This window comes from Diorhabda sublineata, chromosome 7 (genome assembly GCF_026230105.1).
Source record: "Diorhabda sublineata isolate icDioSubl1.1 chromosome 7, icDioSubl1.1, whole genome shotgun sequence".
NCBI lineage: Eukaryota > Metazoa > Arthropoda > Insecta > Coleoptera > Chrysomelidae > Diorhabda > Diorhabda sublineata.
The window spans coordinates 1,048,509-1,068,043 of NC_079480.1; the positions used below are offsets into that span (position 1 = coordinate 1,048,509).

Below are 19,535 nucleotides of genomic sequence, written 5' to 3' on the forward strand. Positions count from 1 at the left end.
AATTGTGTTCCGTAGCGTTCTCCATTGATGGTTCCATCGGGATATAGCAGCTGATAATACAGCACACCCTTCTGATCCCACTATTACCTTCGCGCCATGGATATTCGGCTTTGCCGTTGAATTAGCTGGTTGGACGGATTTCAAATATGATTTTTTGCACTTGGGGTTGTCGTAATGGATCCATTTTTCATCACCAGTAATAATCCTTGCGTTACAGTACCATTTCGGACATGCAAAACCGCCTTTCGACGTCTCTCGACTTGAGTTAATATGGAACCTAATTTCCTTGCTTTTGAATATATCCAGCTGCTTTTAAACGTTTTAAAATGACTGCTTGAGTGACATCCAAAGATTCTGCGAGCTCTTCTTGTGTTTGGTAACAATCTTCAAATCGAATAATGCTTCCAGTACTTCATTTTCAAACTTTTTTGGTTGTCCAGGACGTGCATCGTCTTCCAAGCCAAAATCACCATTTTTAAATCGTGGAAACCACTTTTGGTACGTTGGCTCATGTAGAGCATGTTCACCATTTACCAAAATACGATGACTTTCGACAGCATTTTTCTTCATATTAAAGTAATGAAGAAAAACTCCCCGTAAAAACACTTTTTCATGAATAAAGTTCGATATATTTGAGTGAACAAAAAATAATTGTTGTTAACGCTTCAAATGAATGACATTTACTGAAAAGACGGTAGCTTTCCAAAGCAGGTTCGGAATATTACGCCATCTCTTATGAAACCGTACTAATTAAATTATAGACCCACTAGTACTTCGTTTAGACATTTTATAAGTTTTATAAGTGTGTTAGTAAAAGCATAGTTAGAGACAACTTTCAAAAACGCACATGGAAATGTCATTCGTGATTTGACAGTTTGGTAAGAGTAACTCTCGACTTTTGAAATCGCGATTTCAAAATATTTGTTCAATAGTTAATGAATGAAACTTCAATTAAAAATATGGTTGTTGACGCCAGCCATTCGAAAATTAGCAGGTAGAAGTAATCTTCGTAAAGTCGTCCGAAACCCTTCCGAAGTTTCCCCTATGAACAGATTTTATTCACCCTTCCGTTAAGCTCCCATCCAGACAAGGGAATTTTCACTTTTCGGAGTACGTAAAGTTAAAATCTCTCCCGAGGGAACATTTCACTATATGAAAATCGAACGTTATATTTCAAAAAATGAATAACGATTCCTGAAACACCCAGACTGACAAAACAGTGTTTTTGTGTGGTACCTAAGGTGAGTCGTTTGAAAATATACGAAAGGTGATGTTGGAAGGTCGATATCCAAGTCGAATTTCTATAAAACTTCTGATTAAATTGACACCAAGGTCAACCTCCATGATATGTTGTTTTCCTTTGATGCTATGGTAGTGATGCACTTCTCTGGGCATGGTATTATTCCTCTAGACCATAATACACACCATACAGTGACCCGTTATGGATTCATCGCTTTCTTATGAATCATTCGTCAGTTTTTCAAGCCCCAAATGTGAATATTTTGCCTAAATCTAGGGGACTCATCATTCGAAATGATTTGCAAAATCAGCAGGTTCTTCAAGGATCCATTTGATGAATTCCCTTTGTCGTTTATGGTCTATTAGAAGAAATAGAGTCTGTTGTATTGTGTAGGCAAATTTTTAGTGATAATTCGCTGGAAAATGTCTGTTGAAATGTCCAATTCCTGTGCCAAATAGCGAGTTGACGTCTCAGGCCTATCTGTCAGTTTTTCCGTTTTTATTTTAATTATTATTTTCACAAAACGTGTTGTTTTACAATTAATACTTCATGTTTACCAACTCCCAGCTGTCAACTTTCTATCTGTCACGTCATAAATAATAATGGCGCGTAATTCAAATCTATTGAAACACGTTTTAGTTTTAAAAAACTATTTTTCGCATTGACAAGTATACAGATCGCTTAGAATAGGAAAAAAACAATGCCAAAAAGTCATTTAGACGCATACAAACGTACAGGTGAAACTAATAAAAGCTTATACAACTAACCTAGTTAAATTTATAGAATCAGTTTTTGAGTGATGGTTGAAATTAGAGGGGTTTTAATAGTATTGCGGTTATGGCAACGGGATGAAGTATTCATATCGGAATAATTTGACGTGACAATCATTTTTGGTCGGACGTTCATTTATTAAAATGTCGTATGTCTGTATGCGGCTTCCAATAGACACTTTATAATTAGTTTGTATAAATTAATAATATAATCGTATCGGACACGCCAACGGTGACGCTCCACAAACCTCAAAAATGTTTCATTAAATAGAAACACATCGGATTGAAATTGTCCGTTATTGGTTTCAATATACAATGCGACTTGGTCTATGTGTCGAGAGCGAAACCAAAATGACAAAATGGCAACTGACAAATCAGTTGTCGGAAGTACGTACGTCAGCTGTCAATTTGATCAATTCTCAACAATAAACTGGAAGGAAAATTAACAAATAATGGGTTGGTAAACTTTGAAACGGTACTTAAAGACAGTTTCTGTCAGTGATTAATTAAATCGATGTTTTTTCGAAAAATTACAAATTTAAAAAAATCGCGCGACAGAATTGTCTTTAACAATCACTTTTGACCAGTTATGGCCGACTGCTGGGACATCTACATATTAAGTATCGAGAGCGAAACCAAAATAATAAATTGACAACTGACAAATCAGTTGTCGGAAGTACGTGGTTGTAGTTTTGAAAATTGTCATCACATTTCGATGGAAAGTCAAGTAATAAACACGGTTACCAACTTTGACTTTACATAAAACAAAATAGTGTGAGGTTAGAGTCAAGGTTGAGGTAGGTCATGTCATCTGTCAATATAATCAATTCTCAACAATCAACTGGAAGGAAAATTAACAAATGATGAGTTGGTAAACTTTGAAACGTTACTTAAGACAGTTTCTGTGATTAATTAAATCGATGTTTAATACAGGGTTCGTTCAGAAATTCATGTTCTTTCGGAAAATTACGAAATTAAAAAAATCGCGCGACAGAATTGTCTTTAACAATCACTTTTGACCAGTTATGGCCGACTGCTGGGACATCTACATATTAAGTATCGAGAGCGAAACCAAAATAACAAATTGACAACTGACAAATCAGTTGTCGGAAGTACGTGGTTGTAGTTTTGAAAATTGTCATCACATTTCGATGGAAAGTCAAGTAATAAACACGGTTACCAACTTTGACTTTACATAAAACAAAATAGTGTGAGGTTAGAGTCAAGGTTGAGGTAGGTCATGTCATCTGTCAATATAATCAATTCTCAACAATCAACTGGAAGGAAAATTAACAAATGATGAGTTGGTAAACTTTGAAACGGTACTTAAGACAGTTTCTGTGATTAATTAAATCGATGTTTAATACAGGGTTCGTTCAGAAATTCATGTTCTTTCGGAAAATTACGAAATTAAAAAAATCGCGCGACAGAATTGTCTTTAACAATCACTTTTGACTAGTTATGGCCGACTGCTGGGACATCAACATATTGAGTGATGTAATATACTGTATAGCGGTTATTTTTAGCCATCTCTAGTGATGATTTCTAGTGATAAATTAATAACAATGTCTAATTAAGAGTAGCACGGAAATAGATTAAACAAACGCGAGCAGTTGAAATTCAACGGGAAAACAAACAACAAAACAACATTACAGAGAACAGCGTTATTGTCGGAGAAACCTATGCCATTTACACAATAAGCCAAATTTAACGTAGTAAAACTAACTACCTTCCACTAATCATCCTCGACTAGGCCCTTTTCCTTTCGCCGTATCTCTATCTGTACATTAGCAGACCCCGCCACGGCATTGTCTTCGGTCTTGTACGGCCGACGAGGGCAAACACCAGCGAGGTTTTGATTCTAATTGGAAAGGTACACGGCATGAATAGTCTGAGATTTTCTGTATTCCAGTAGCGCGTATAATTGGAGGAATAAACATAAAAAAGGGGACGATAACTACGTAGAGAAAAAAAATTCGAGATTCGTCGCCGACAAACTCATAATCTGACATTGACATTGGTAAGATTTCCACCCGCCTCTGTCGACGAACAGATAGAGAGTTTATTTTCGTCGAGGGAGGTAGTTCGGTCCTAGGGGACCGAGAAAAAAATCGGGCAAGAGATTAAGGTGCTAAACGCGTGATAAAGTCAGTAACGTACCTCTGGAGATTCACACGTAGACATGAAGGACGTTTACAAGCAAGTTTTCAATCGAAATATAGAAAATGGCGAAGGGAAAAATCTAGAAGACAGGCGCGGTCTGGGTAGAAAAAGATTTTCCATGACCATGAATGGAGCAGGTACTTAAAGAAGAAAGGAAAAAGAAGCAGAACGGCTAAATCCCTCTCACTGATCAAAGGACCAAATAACTAAGGCGCTATGAGGATACCAAAAGATTTCCAAAACATCTTGACGAAGTACTAGTGTGGGAATTCCCAAAATTCACGTGATACAATCAGTAATCAAATGTTTAGAAACAATGTGAAAGGACATGAATCGATATTTACTCAATAATCAATTTTGATTTATATTCTCGATTCTATGAATAGAACTGGGCGTAAAAACTTTCAATTGGTGCCGAGTTATGGGGCTAGATCTGAACACCACGAGGATTAACATCTCTCCACGTATTATTTGAAACCCTCGGTACCAAATACCGAACAAATTTTGAGTTAAAATTGAGCTGTAGAAGTATAGGAACGGAAAAAAACACTCCAAGCTCCATGCAGCCATTCGATCTCTCAGCTCCTTTATAATGTAATCCAAGCCTGTTTCCGAATACTTCAACAAACGAGATGGTCAAAAAGAATCAAGCTTCCCTCCAATGGGTTCTGGGACAATTGGATCCTTTGGAGGAGCCGAAACTTTCTGTGGAACCGCTTACAGGTAGGAAAAACACCAGTGGAAACATCCACAGATGCCGAGATAGACGAAATATTCCTTGGAAACGTATTACCAAAGAAGATCTATTGAATCTTCTTCTTTTTCTTCGCGTGCTCTGACCGCGTTGCTTCAACATTTCTCACTCATTTCTGAATCGCTATATTGATTTCGTTCAACCAGGTCTTCCTTGGTCTTCCTAATCTGTTTGTGGATGGGTTTCTTTTTGTAATCCTTTCGTCTCTGATCCTTACTACATGTCTCAAACATGGATTGTTTGCTATTCAATGTTCTGTACGGTATTTGATTCTGTTTTATCCATCCTCGCACTCAGAACGAGGTTAAAATCCATCTAGAACAAGATCTTTAGTAGCTGGAGCTTTCCTCCATCTTCAAACTATCTGGAAGGTGTGGAATTAATAGATTAACTGAATACTGAGTATCTCCAGTTCAATAGCAAGCAAAGGGGATGAAATAGATCCTTCGGATCGCGGTATTTATCATACCAATAAAGATACATACACACAGATGTCTTTTGGAGCTTTAGTTTTATTTTTTTCTTATTAAAATATTGTGAGGTTATGCCTGCTGTATAAAAAACTCGAAAAAGTAGTTGAAAAATGTGAATTGAACTTCCATTTCGTCACATATGGATATTGTGTTTGTTTAGACCCTTTTATCTGGAGTCGTCTCTCAATATTTGACTAGCTTCACACGTAGTTTGCTTAAACATTAACGAAGGGTCACAGGTAGTTTTTTTTTTTCAAGTATATTGTGACACGTGCTCCTACAATAAATAATCTTTTCGTTTCATTTTTAAACAAACACACACCTGTTTATATTTATATTAGAAGCGGCGTTGGGCGACTTTTTTGCGGGGTGGCGGGCGTTTCAAGTCGTTTACCTGACTGTCTTTCCTTGATACTTGAAGTTTAATACTTAAAACGAATATTTTATCGCTTTAAATGCAACAATTGACATTCCAAAAATAAACGCGCCGTGAATCTGCCAAATTTTGGAGATCCATTGTAACCGGACAGGATAGGCGTCGCGACGTATGTCGTGGACGAGTTCGTAGTGTCTAAATTCGTTCGAAACATTTCGATTTAAAAGTTTTCTGTTCAAAATAATGTTTGAAGTATAATCAGTGGGAGAAGATGAAGGAAAGGCGTTGAGAAAACATTTCGAATTACCTGGAAAATAAAGAAATATCGCCATTTTGATAAAATAAATCACCTATATTAATATTGCTTATTTTATTTACTCCCGGTTTGGAAATTTCGGAACTCGCCGAGAATATTAATTTCGTAATGTCATTCGTTAAACGAAATGATTCATTTCACCCAGCCTGCAAAAATTTTTCCAAATTAACAGAGATAATTAGCAGATGTATATTTTAACAAATTAAAAATGGAAGTAATCAGAAAAGTATGTTTTCTATTTAAACAATTTTATTTAAACACGCGTGTTTAAATTTGACAGCTGTCATAATATTTTCAGTTAGCTCCAACCTTCAAAACACACGCATTTAAATTTGACAGCTGTCATAATATTTTCAGTTAGCTCCAACCTTCAAAACACGCGTGTTGAAATTTGACAGCTGTCATAATATTTATTTCTGACCTGACTTAGAGATGGCGGTAGTTTCTTGGAACGTTTTCAGAAAATTTGTAAACATTGTAAATAGTTATTTGAAAAGCCCTTAGACGAACTAACCTCAAGAAATATGTAAAAACATTATAAAGAAACAAAATTTAGTTCAGAAATCGAGAAAATCTTCATTCAAATATTCTAAAAAGTAACAATTGGAACAGAAATCACAATTTTTTTGAATTTTCACCTGCAAATGGTTACTGAGGGGGAATGGGTGGTTTTACCAATACGTGAATCTTTAATTTTTACCTAGAAAGGTGCATTTAGAGCTCAGTACCATCAGCAGCATCCAAGATTTCCCAAAATGACCAAATGTTCAATATTATATAAAATATTGAGCAAAACTTAGGTTAGGTTAGGTTAGATCACCTTTTCTGTATCTACATTCGTACGACGATAAAGTATAAATCTAATTATCGTCGTTAATTCTTCTAAAAACTAACTAAATCGAAATTATGCATCAAAATAAATAATTTCGAATGTTTTTACACACCGATAATGTAACTGATTAATTTCTTGTTTAGTTTATTAGACTTTAGTATCAAAATACATAATTCGATGCATGAAATTTTTTTAATGAAAACAATTCGTATAGAAAATATTTATACCGCGATTTCAATGCAACAGAAAATATCGTAAGTTTCGCTTTTTGAGGAAATTTCCCCCTGGATCTAGTAGCTGTAAAATAGTTTGAGCAAATTGCTTTATTTAACGCATCAAAGGTTGACCGAAATAGGGATCTCGGACCACCCTCAGAATCCTCTGCACGAAACTCACAGGTCATCATCATTAAGGAAGGTATATAGGGGAATGTTTTTTCTGGGGGTTGTTTTATGGCCGACTTTGATTAAAATTGCCGGCAGAGGCAACAACGACGGTTTTTTTCTAAGGGTTCGTGTGTGAAAAATACATTCTTTCCACAGTTAATGGCATTAATTTAATTATAAATCGAATATACAAAAAAAATTCTTAGTCTGCAGTGTTAATTTTTTCGTAACCTAAAAAATGACACCTAACCTCAAAAAAAAGAAACTAAAATACTTTTAGGTTGGTAATCCTTTAAGCACGCTCATGTTACCAACACATTCGGAAGGGATTATGAAAATCTAAAGAATGCGTTATCGGAAAAAAACATATTTTTAGGGTTATAGAAGGGGACTGATAGTCGGAATGTTTATAGGGTGGATGAGTTTGATTTTGTAGCCGTGTTGAGGGACGATTATTTTTTTTCATACGTCAATGTCATAACACGGAAATCAGATATTAAAAGTGGATTTTTCCCAACGCGCTTTAGTCTCTTTTTGGTCGTGAGTGGATCCAAAACAAATCTACATACACTACCCGTCAAAACTTTTGCGTAATACTCAACTAGGACTAAACTACAATCATAAACACTGAGTATGTAATGATTGGATTGATTACGGGGTAGGCAAAAACTTTTTTTATCTTATTTTTTATTATCGACTCCTAGAAAGGAAACGTTGAGGAAATTGCGATGATTTATATAGAAAATGTTGCAGATTCTTATAAATTACGCGAGAGAAAAATGGGAGCGGAAAAACCTCAAGAAAAACTTATTTCAACAAACACAAATTTTTCCAATTTACATTCTTACAAAATTCCGCGATGAAAATTATTCATGAAACCAAATTAATTTTTCTCCACTTCATATTCTCGATAATAAAAATTAATTAAAACCATCATTTTGATACGATATTTCGACGATGACTGTACCGTACGCTGCTGTTCGTTTAATTAAGAAATTTTCATCAAACAACTCCACTTGAGAGAGTAATAAAATGGTCAGTTTATTACATTTCTTTCAATTTCTTCAGTAGCAACAAAAACTTTATCATCTGACTCCTCAAATTTTTCTATAGTGCGTTTAAAGAAAATCAAATACCCTGAGCCAAATTCGTGAAGAAATTTCCACTACTCGAGGGATTTTCAAGGTCGCTGAACAATAAAGGTCTTCGAAATTGTCGTCCAAGGTTCGGGAAAGTTTACGCGGTCAGGATTGTGCATAAAACAAGTAGACATTGTCTTTGTCTGCTGCAATATCTTCAAAAGTCTCCAGTTCCTTGGAGGTCAGGTTGGAAAGAGGAGGTTTTGATGTTCGGAAGACCTTGGAAACATCCTTTCGGCTTAAGGAAAATCAAATATCAATAAAAGTAAGTTTATTCGATTCGAAACATCCCGAGTCAAATTCGTGAAGAAATTTCCACTACTCGAGGGATTTTCAAGGTCGCTGAACAATAAAGGTCTTCGAAATTGTTGTCCAAGGTTCGGGATTATGCACAAAAGAAGTAATAACTTCGAAAGTCTCCAGTTCCTTGGAGGTCAGGTTGGAAAGAGGAGGTTTTGATGTTCGGAAGACCTTGGAAACATCCTTTCGGCTTAAGGAAAATCAAATATCAACAAAAGTAAGTTTATTCGATTCGAAACATCCTGAATCAAATTCGTGAACAAATTTCCACTGCTCGAGGGATTTTCAAGGTCGCTGAACAATAAAGGTCTTCGAAATTGTTGTCCAAGGTTCGGGATTATGCACAAAAGAAGTAATAATTTCGAAAGTCTCCAGTTCCTTGGAGGTCAGGTTGGAAAGAGGAGGTTTTGATGTTCGGAAGACCTTGGAAACATCCTTTCGGCTTAAGGAAAATCAAATATCAATAAAAGTAAGTTTATTCGATTCGAAACATCCTGAATCAAATTCGTGAACAAATTTCCACTGCTCGAGGGATTTTCAAGGTCGCTGAACAATAAAGGTCTTCGAAATTGTTGTCCAAGGTTCGGGATTATGCACAAAAGAAGTAATAATTTCGAAAGTCTCCAGTTCCTTGGAGGTCAGGTTGGAAAGAGGAGGTTTTGATGTTCGGAAGACCTTGGAAACATCCTTTCGGCTTAAGGAAAATCAAATATCAATAAAAGTAAGTTTATTCGATTCGAAACATCCTGAATCAAATTCGTGAACAAATTTCCACTGCTCGAGGGATTTTCAAGGTCGCTGAACAATAAAGGTCTTCGAGATTGTTGTCCAAGGTTCGGGATTATGCACAAAAGAAGTAATAACTTCGAAAGTCTCCAGTTCCTTGGAGGTCAGGTTGGAAAGAGGAGGTTTTGATGTTCGGAAGACCTTGGAAACATCCTTTCGGCTTAAGGAAAATCAAATATCAATAAAAGTAAGTTTATTCGATTCGAAACATCCTGAATCAAATTCGTGAACAAATTTCCACTGCTCGAGGGATTTTCAAGGTCGCTGAACAATAAAGGTCTTCGAAATTGTCGTCCAAGGTTCGGGAAAGTTTATGCGGTCAGGATTGTGCACAAAACAAGTAGGCATTGTCTTTGTCTGCTGCAATATCTTCAAAAGTCTCCAGTTCCTTGGAGGTCAGGTTGGAATGAGGAGGTTTTGATGTTCGGAAGACCTTGGAAACATCCTTTCAGCTTAAGGAAAATCAAATATCAATAAAAGTAAGTTTATTCGATTCGAAACATCCTGAGTCAAATTCGTGAAGAAATTTCCACTACTCGAGGGATTTTCAAGGTCGCTGAACAATAAAGGTCTTCGAAATTGTCGTCCAAGGTTCGGGAAAGTTTATGCGGTCAGGATTGTGCACAAAACAAGTAGACATTGTCTTTGTCTGCTGCAATATCTTCAAAAGTCTCCAGTTCCTTGGAGGTCAGGTTGGAATGAGGAGGTTTTGATGTTCGGAAGACCTTGGAAACATCCTTTCAGCTTAAGGAAAATCAAATATCAATAAAAGTAAGTTTATTCGATTCGAAACATCCTGAGTCAAATTCGTGAAGAAATTTCCACTACTCGAGGGATTTTCAAGGTCGCTGAACAATAAAGGTCTTCGAAATTGTCGTCCAAGGTTCGGGAAAGTTTATGCGGTCAGGATTGTGCACAAAACAAGTAGACATTGTCTTTGTCTGCTGCAATATCTTCAAAAGTCTCCAGTTCCTTGGAGGTCAGGTTGGAATGAGGAGGTTTTGATGTTCGGAAGACCTTGGAAACATCCTTTCAGCTTAAGGAAAATCAAATATCAATAAAAGTAAGTTTATTCGATTCGAAACATCCTGAGTCAAATTCGTGAAGAAATTTCCACTACTCGAGGGATTTTCAAGGTCGCTGAACAATAAAGGTTTCGAAATTGTCGTCCAAGGTTCGGGAAAGTTTATGCGGTCAGGATTGTGCACAAAACAAGTAGACATTGTCTTTGTCTGCTGCAATATCTTCAAAAGTCTCCAGTTCCTTGGAGGTCAGGTTGGAATGAGGAGGTTTTGATGTTCGGAAGACCTTGGAAACATCCTTTCAGCTTAAGGAAAATCAAATATCAATAAAAGTAAGTTTATTCGATTCGAAACATCCTGAGTCAAATTCGTGAAGAAATTTCCACTACTCGAGGGATTTTCAAGGTCGCTGAACAATAAAGGTCTTCGAAATTGTCGTCCAAGGTTCGGGAAAGTTTATGCGGTCAGGATTGTGCACAAAACAAGTAGACATTGTCTTTGTCTGCTGCAATATCTTCAAAAGTCTCCAGTTCCTTGGAGGTCAGGTTGGAATGAGGAGGTTTTGATGTTCGGAAGACCTTGGAAACATCCTTTCAGCTTAAGGAAAATCAAATATCAATAAAAGTAAGTTTATTCGATTCGAAACATCCTGAGTCAAATTCGTGAACAAATTTCCACTGCTCGAGGGATTTTCAAGGTCGCTGAACAATAAAGGTCTTCGAAATTGTTGTCCAAGGTTCGGGATTATGCACAAAAGAAGTAATAACTTCGAAAGTCTCCAGTTCCTTGGAGGTCAGGTTGGAAAGAGGAGGTTTTGATGTTCGGAAGACCTTGGAAACATCCTTTCAGCTTAAGGAAAATCAAATATCAATAAAAGTAAGTTTATTCGATTCGAAACATCCTGAGTCAAATTCGTGAAGAAATTTCCACTACTCGAGGGATTTTCAAGGTCGCTGAACAATAAAGGTCTTCGAAATTGTCGTCCAAGGTTTGGGAAAGTTTACGCGGTCAGGATTGTGCACAAAACAAGTAGACATTGTCTTTGTCTGCTGCAATATCTTCAAAAGTCTCCAGTTCCTTGGAGGTCAGGTTGGAAAGAGGAAGTTTTGATGTTCGGAAGACCTTGGAAACATCCTTTCAGCTTAAGGAAAATCAAATATCAATAAAAGTAAGTTTATTCGATTCGAAACATCCTGAGTCAAATTCGTGAAGAAATTTCCACTACTCGAGGGATTTTCAAGGTCGCTGAACAATAAAGGTTTCGAAATTGTCGTCCAAGGTTCGGGAAAGTTTATGCGGTCAGGATTGTGCACAAAACAAGTAGACATTGTCTTTGTCTGCTGCAATATCTTCAAAAGTCTCCAGTTCCTTGGAGGTCAGGTTGGAATGAGGAGGTTTTGATGTTCGGAAGACCTTGGAAACATCCTTTCAGCTTAAGGAAAATCAAATATCAATAAAAGTAAGTTTATTCGATTCGAAACATCCTGAGTCAAATTCGTGAAGAAATTTCCACTACTCGAGGGATTTTCAAGGTCGCTGAACAATAAAGGTCTTCGAAATTGTCGTCCAAGGTTCGGGAAAGTTTACGCGGTCAGGATTGTGCACAAAACAAGTAGACATTGTCTTTGTCTGCTGCAATATCTTCAAAAGTCTCCAGTTCCTTGGAGGTCAGGTTGGAAAGAGGAAGTTTTGATGTTCGGAAGACCTTGGAAACATCCTTTCAGCTTAAGGAAAATCAAATATCAATAAAAGTAAGTTTATTCGATTCGAAACATCCTGAGTCAAATTCGTGAACAAATTTCCACTGCTCGAGGGATTTTCAAGGTCGCTGAACAATAAAGGTCTTCGAAATTGTTGTCCAAGGTTCGGGATTATGCACAAAAGAAGTAATAACTTCGAAAGTCTCCAGTTCCTTGGAGGTCAGGTTGGAAAGAGGAGGTTTTGATGTTCGGAAGACCTTGGAAACATCCTTTCAGCTTAAGGAAAATCAAATATCAATAAAAGTAAGTTTATTCGATTCGAAACATCCTGAGTCAAATTCGTGAAGAAATTTCCACTACTCGAGGGATTTTCAAGGTCGCTGAACAATAAAGGTCTTCGAAATTGTCGTCCAAGGTTTGGGAAAGTTTACGCGGTCAGGATTGTGCACAAAACAAGTAGACATTGTCTTTGTCTGCTGCAATATCTTCAAAAGTCTCCAGTTCCTTGGAGGTCAGGTTGGAAAGAGGAAGTTTTGATGTTCGGAAGACCTTGGAAACATCCTTTCAGCTTAAGGAAAATCAAATATCAATAAAAGTAAGTTTATTCGATTCGAAACATCCTGAGTCAAATTCGTGAAGAAATTTCCACTACTCGAGGGATTTTCAAGGTCGCTGAACAATAAAGGTCTTCGAAATTGTCGTCCAAGGTTCGGGAAAGTTTATGCGGTCAGGATTGTGCACAAAACAAGTAGACATTGTCTTTGTCTGCTGCAATATCTTCAAAAGTCTCCAGTTCCTTGGAGGTCAGGTTGGAATGAGGAGGTTTTGATGTTCGGAAGACCTTGGAAACATCCTTTCAGCTTAAGGAAAATCAAATATCAATAAAAGTAAGTTTATTCGATTCGAAACATCCTGAGTCAAATTCGTGAAGAAATTTCCACTACTCGAGGGATTTTCAAGGTCGCTGAACAATAAAGGTCTTCGAAATTGTCGTCCAAGGTTCGGGAAAGTTTATGCGGTCAGGATTGTGCACAAAACAAGTAGACATTGTCTTTGTCTGCTGCAATATCTTCAAAAGTCTCCAGTTCCTTGGAGGTCAGATTGGAATGAGGAGGTTTTGATGTTCGGAAGACCTTGGAAACATCCTTTCAGCTTAAGGAAAATCAAATATCAATAAAAGTAAGTTTATTCGATTCGAAACATCCTGAGTCAAATTCGTGAACAAATTTCCACTGCTCGAGGGATTTTCAAGGTCGCTGAACAATAAAGGTCTTCGAAATTGTCGTCCAAGGTTCGGGAAAGTTTATGCGGTCAGGATTGTGCACAAAACAAGTAGACATTGTCTTTGTCTGCTGCAATATCTTCAAAAGTCTCCAGTTCCTTGGAGGTCAGGTTGGAATGAGGAGGTTTTGATGTTCGGAAGACCTTGGAAACATCCTTTCGGCTTAAGGAAAATCAAATATCAATAAAAGTAAGTTTATTCGATTCGAAACATCCTGAGTCAAATTCGTGAAGAAATTTCCACTACTCGAGGGATTTTCAAGGTCGCTGAACAATAAAGGTCTTCGAAATTATCGTCCAAGGTTCGGGAAAGTTTATGCGGTCAGGATTGTGCACAAAACAAGTAGACATTGTCTTTGTCTGCTGCAATATCTTCAAAAGTCTCCAGTTCCTTGGAGGTCAGGTTGGAATGAGGAGGTTTTGATGTTCGGAAGACCTTGGAAACATCCTTTCGGCTTAAGGAAAATCAAATATCAATAAAAGTAAGTTTATTCGATTCGAAACATCCTGAGTCAAATTCGTGAAGAAATTTCCACTACTCGAGGGATTTTCAAGGTCGCTGAACAATAAAGGTCTTCGAAATTATCGTCCAAGGTTCGGGAAAGTTTATGCGGTCAGGATTGTGCACAAAACAAGTAGACATTGTCTTTGTCTGCTGCAATATCTTCAAAAGTCTCCAGTTCCTTGGAGGTCAGGTTGGAATGAGGAGGTTTTGATGTTCGGAAGACCTTGGAAACATCCTTTCGGCTTAAGGAAAATCAAATATCAATAAAAGTAAGTTTATTCGATTCGAAACATCCCGAGTCAAATTCGTGAAGAAATTTCCACTACTGGAGGGATTTTCAAGGTCGCTGAACAATAAAGGTCTTCGAAATTGTTGTCCAAGGTTCAGGATTATGCACAAAAGAAGTAATAACTTCGAAAGTCTCCAGTTCCTTGGAGGTCAGGTTGGAAAGAGGAGGTTTTGATGTTCGGAAGACCTTGGAAACATCCTTTCAGCTTAAGGAAAATCAAATATCAATAAAAGTAAGTTTATTCGATTCGAAACATCCTGAGTCAAATTCGTGAAGAAATTTCCACTACTCGAGGGATTTTCAAGGTCGCTGAACAATAAAGGTCTTCGAAATTATCGTCCAAGGTTCGGGAAAGTTTATGCGGTCAGGATTGTGCACAAAACAAGTAGACATTGTCTTTGTCTGCTGCAATATCTTCAAAAGTCTCCAGTTCCTTGGAGGTCAGGTTGGAATGAGGAGGTTCTGATGTTCGGAAGACCTTGGAAACATCCTTTCGGCTTAAGGAAAATCAAATATCAATAAAAGTAAGTTTATTCGATTCGAAACATCCCGAGTCAAATTCGTGAAGAAATTTCCACTACTGGAGGGATTTTCAAGGTCGCTGAACAATAAAGGTCTTCGAAATTGTTGTCCAAGGTTCGGGATTATGCACAAAAGAAGTAATAATTTCGAAAGTCTCCAGTTCCTTGGAGGTCAGGTTGGAAAGAGGAGGTTTTGATGTTCGGAAGACCTTGGAAACATCCTTTCGGCTTAAGGAAAATCAAATATCAATAAAAGTAAGTTTATTCGATTCGAAACATCCTGAGTCAAATTCGTGAACAAATTTCCACTGCTCGAGGGATTTTCAAGGTCGCTGAACAATAAAGGTCTTCGAGATTGTTGTCCAAGGTTCGGGATTATGCACAAAAGAAGTAATAACTTCGAAAGTCTCCAGTTCCTTGGAGGTCAGGTTGGAAAGAGGAGGTTTTGATGTTCGGAAGACCTTGGAAACATCCTTTCGGCTTAGTTGGAATGGAGCCGAGAGATAACCTCTTACAAAAGCCTGTTTGACGTATTCGGATTCGTTTTTTAGGTTTGGGTCTGCTTGTCGGATACATGTCGAGCTTCCTGGTTGGATGCACGATCAAAAGGATTGGACACCCAGGAGACGACCCATGACTCACTTTGGGTACCTCGCAGTTTCGGAAAATAAATTGGGGGTCCTAACAACTACAATTCTTGTTTTTACGATGATTTACAATAAAATTATTCAAGTTGGCAACATTATCGGTTCGAGACAGTTTGACTTAGTTTCTAGCCGCTGCAACATGGCCGTTCGTAACGAAAATTCCCTAAAGGCGACTTTACATGATGTAAATACTGCGTGCAATGCAAGACTCAATATTTTTTGAAAAAAACTGATTGTTTCTTGCAAAATCTCGCGCTTGAAACATTATTTGCTTTGGTGTCGTTTTTATTGAGCCAAAGTTGCAATTCTAGGGAGAAATTTAGTTACTTTTGTATTACCAACCGACATGTACGTCAAAAGACAAACAGCAGCAGATTTAATAATTATTGACGCTTTTTCACTTCGTTACTTAGTACTAGTTTTGTTAATCTCATTTTCAACCCGTCAACAACAAAATATTGAACGAAAATTAAGGTTAGGAATTTGTTTACTTTTACTGCGCATGCTTTTGATCGCGAAATATTTTTTGTATTGCATCGTGTGAAGTGGCCTTTAGCAGGTGCGTTCCAAGCTGCAATTCTAAGATGAAATCGGTTAATTTCGACCAACTAACTTGTATATCAGACTCTAAAAGCAAAACAGCTGCAGATTTAATTATTTTTTCTTGTTTTTTTTTACTTCGTTTTCTCATTTTTATTTAAAATCCGTCACCAAATATTAAGTTTTAGGTTATGTGAGGTTAGGTTAGGTGGAGTGGCTCAGTAACTTTCTCTCTTCTCGTGCCGTTTTGACGGATTGGTGGAGAGGAGTGAAGCTAAAAAACAGCTCAAAAAAATTCAAAGAATTAAGTGTTATACGCTGATGCAATGACAATTTGTTGTCCTCCCGTCGTACGACACTCCCGAGGATTGAGGAGGGTGGTTTAGTGGGTGAGAATCCCACACAAACTCACAGCTTTTGCACCCGCCCGTTGTGAGGAAGGCATTAACTTCCGCCCCACCTCTGGGCAAAAAAAAGTTAGGTTAGGTGAGGTTAGGTTAGGTTTAGGTTAGCTTAGGTTTAGTTTAGGTTAGGTTAGGTGCGGTTAGGTTTAGGTTAGGTTAGGTTAGGTGCGGTTAGGTTAGGTTTAGGTTAGCTTAGGTTAGCTTAGGTTAGGTTAGGTTAGGTGCGGTTAGGTTTAGGTTAGCTTAGGTTTAGGTTAGGTGCGGTTAGGTTAGGTTTAGGTTAGGTTAGGTGCGGTTAGGTTAGGTTTAGTTTAGGTTAGGATAGCTTAGGTTAGGTTTAGGTTAGGTTAGGTGCGGTTAGGTTAGGTTTAGGTTAGGTTAGGTTTAGGTTAGGTTAGGTTAGGTGCGGTTAGGTTAGGTTTAGGTTAGGATAGCTTCGGTTAGGTTTAGGTTAGGTTAGGTGCGGTTAGGTTAGGTTTAGGTTAGGTTAGCTTAGCTTAGGTTAGGTTAGGTTAGGTTAGGTTAGCTTAGGTTTAGGTTAGGTGCGGTTAGGTTAGGTTAGGTGCGGTTAGGTTAGGTTAGGTTAGGTTAGGAATTTGTTTAATTTACTCGAGTAATTTTTTTGTAATAGTAGCTATGATGCATAATGTGAAACAACGTGCATCTTTGTAATATTTTTGACATTGGAAGAAACTGTATATGATTTATTGTTGTATTATGGGCAAGTTTAAATGTTAGTCTTGTGACAAAACGACTAATTGTTCACAAAAAGGGTATGATATCATTTTTGTACGAAATTTACTTCACTCGCAATTCGAAAATTCATTTTCTTATTTAAAAATCAAAATTTTCCGATTTTCCACCACTCCTTTTTCAGTAAACATCGTTTTTTTCTCAAAATGCATCTTATGAAGCAAGCGTAGACTAATTTCTAGCGTGCCGCAACACTCTATACACTTCTAGCTATTTTTTGACTTCGTTTCCTGTACTAATAAATAAAATTGTTTCGACAAAAGAGATATTCGAAAAGGGCGATTCCCAAAGTAATATCCAGAGTGATTGGGACCCTTCGTTTGGCCCATTATAATACGAACTAGTTTAGACGAAAAGAAGGTTGAACATTTTTTTGTACGAATATTATAAAAAAGTGACATGTTGATATTAACCTTGATTCGTTTTAAGGTAACGCGTGCTCGGCCTCTTTTCGTCCCTAATGACATTCGAATATCTGTTATTAATATAACACGTTTTATCGCCCTACGAGTTTTGCTTGTTTTCATCAACAATTCTGATGTAATAGGTAAATGATTTATGTTTTAGGTGCGGTTATTTCCTAAAACGAAAACAACTGAGGTGTTTTATAGATAGAAATAAATTAGATTTTTCAAATAATATCGTATTGAAAGTACTTCAATTAAAGTAAAGGCGAAAATAAAAACAAATTGAAATTTACTTTAATTTTAGTACGTTTAAAGTTATTGCTTTTATTCTATTCTATTTGGGTGAATAATTGACGATTTTTTTGGTACCACTGGTTTATTTTTATATGGTTAATAAAGAGAAACATAATTAAAATAATTTCAAACAAAAATTCAAATAATTTTGGAAATTAAACGAACTATGAGTCCAATACTTGATTACATTATATAAAATAGTTTAAGTAAATGCACTCATTCACGTATAATTGTCCATAACTTTTTTCCAAATAATCCAAAGAAGTTGTTATATTTTTTTTCATAATCTACACAAAAAAACAAACAAATTGAAAGAATGAATTATAAAAAAATGTTGATTTATCATGTTTTTACAATTAAAAATAAAAACAATTTCTTCCAAAATTGACCTTTCTTCACATACAATCATTTGTACTTTTTTCTATTAAATAATCATTAAATTTATATAAGCAAAAACATTCTTAAAACTATTTATTGTAATCGAGTGTACGATGTTAAAAGTTAACTTTGAAAAATTGTAAGTTTTCACCATTAAAAAAATGATTTCTTCCTAATCTTGACTGTTAGATATAAAAAATGAATAAACAAACGTTTTTTAATTTTTTTCGTTCGTTTTTTTTGTGTAGATTAACAAAAAATATATATAAACTACGTTTGTTGCTATGTAAAAAAGTTATTAACGATTATATGCAAAGAATTGCGTTTATGATCACATTTGAAGTTATAAAAAATTCATTGAAATCGGATAATTTTTCGAGGAAACCGCGAAAGTATAATTTATTTAATATTTTGAATAATACTTATCCTATATCACGAATAAAAATAACAATATCGGCTTCATAAACTTCACATTTTGCATAGAAATAAAAAATAATCAGTATACAATCGGTTTTTGTTTATTGACATAATTCTTGAAATTAGGTTAAGTGAAAACGATCGCCAAAATACAGGCAACCACGAACCACTACGATTGCTGTTTGAGTTGTCTACATTACAGGAAAATATTCAAAATTCTTGTATTTTCAACCTCTTCAAAGATATTTTCATTATTTATATTAGAATTTATTATATAATTTGTGTATAAAGTAAGCTTAAATTGTATTTGAAGTTTGTTTTTACAAATTTGTGATCAGAGTGGGGTTTGCACGTCCATATAGTGCCGCTAGATGGCACTCGAGTTATAAACAACCTTCAAGTATTTAGTACAATTTCAGAAACTCAGAAACACTTAAAAGTGTAAGTATGATGTTGTTACATATAGAAATATAATCTAAAGACATATACGCATATTTTGACTGTCCAAATGTTGCTTGCAGTTATTTCAAGATCGATATAAGTCGATAACAAACAAAGATTGCAGAAGTTAATTCAATGTCACATCAAGGTGAAAAATAAATAATCCAAGAATTTGTTATCGATTTCTGATGAGTCCTTATGGAATCAGGAACGTAACTAGATATAATGGGCGTTCAAAAATTATATTTATAACTTCCAAAATTTATATCTTTGAAAATAAACAAGATATTTACATTTTGTCTTTTGCATGTATTACTGCAATTAATAAAATTTTTTTTAGTACACTTCAACATGCGTACCAATGGTGCACTTCCAGTCTGTGATCAATTTCAAGTTAGGTA

General features: G+C 36.2%; 1 protein-coding gene across 1 annotated transcript in view; it reads left to right on the forward strand.

The window, feature by feature from the left end:
* Positions 1-19,535, forward strand: part of LOC130446830 (uncharacterized PPE family protein PPE62-like) — a 70,030-nt gene that overhangs the window by 36,551 nt on the left and 13,944 nt on the right. Inside the window, exon 2 of the mRNA XM_056783316.1 lies at positions 15,405-15,684. Within this exon, the coding sequence (XP_056639294.1) occupies positions 15,405-15,684 (280 nt within the window). The remainder of the gene's footprint in view (positions 1-15,404; positions 15,685-19,535) is intronic.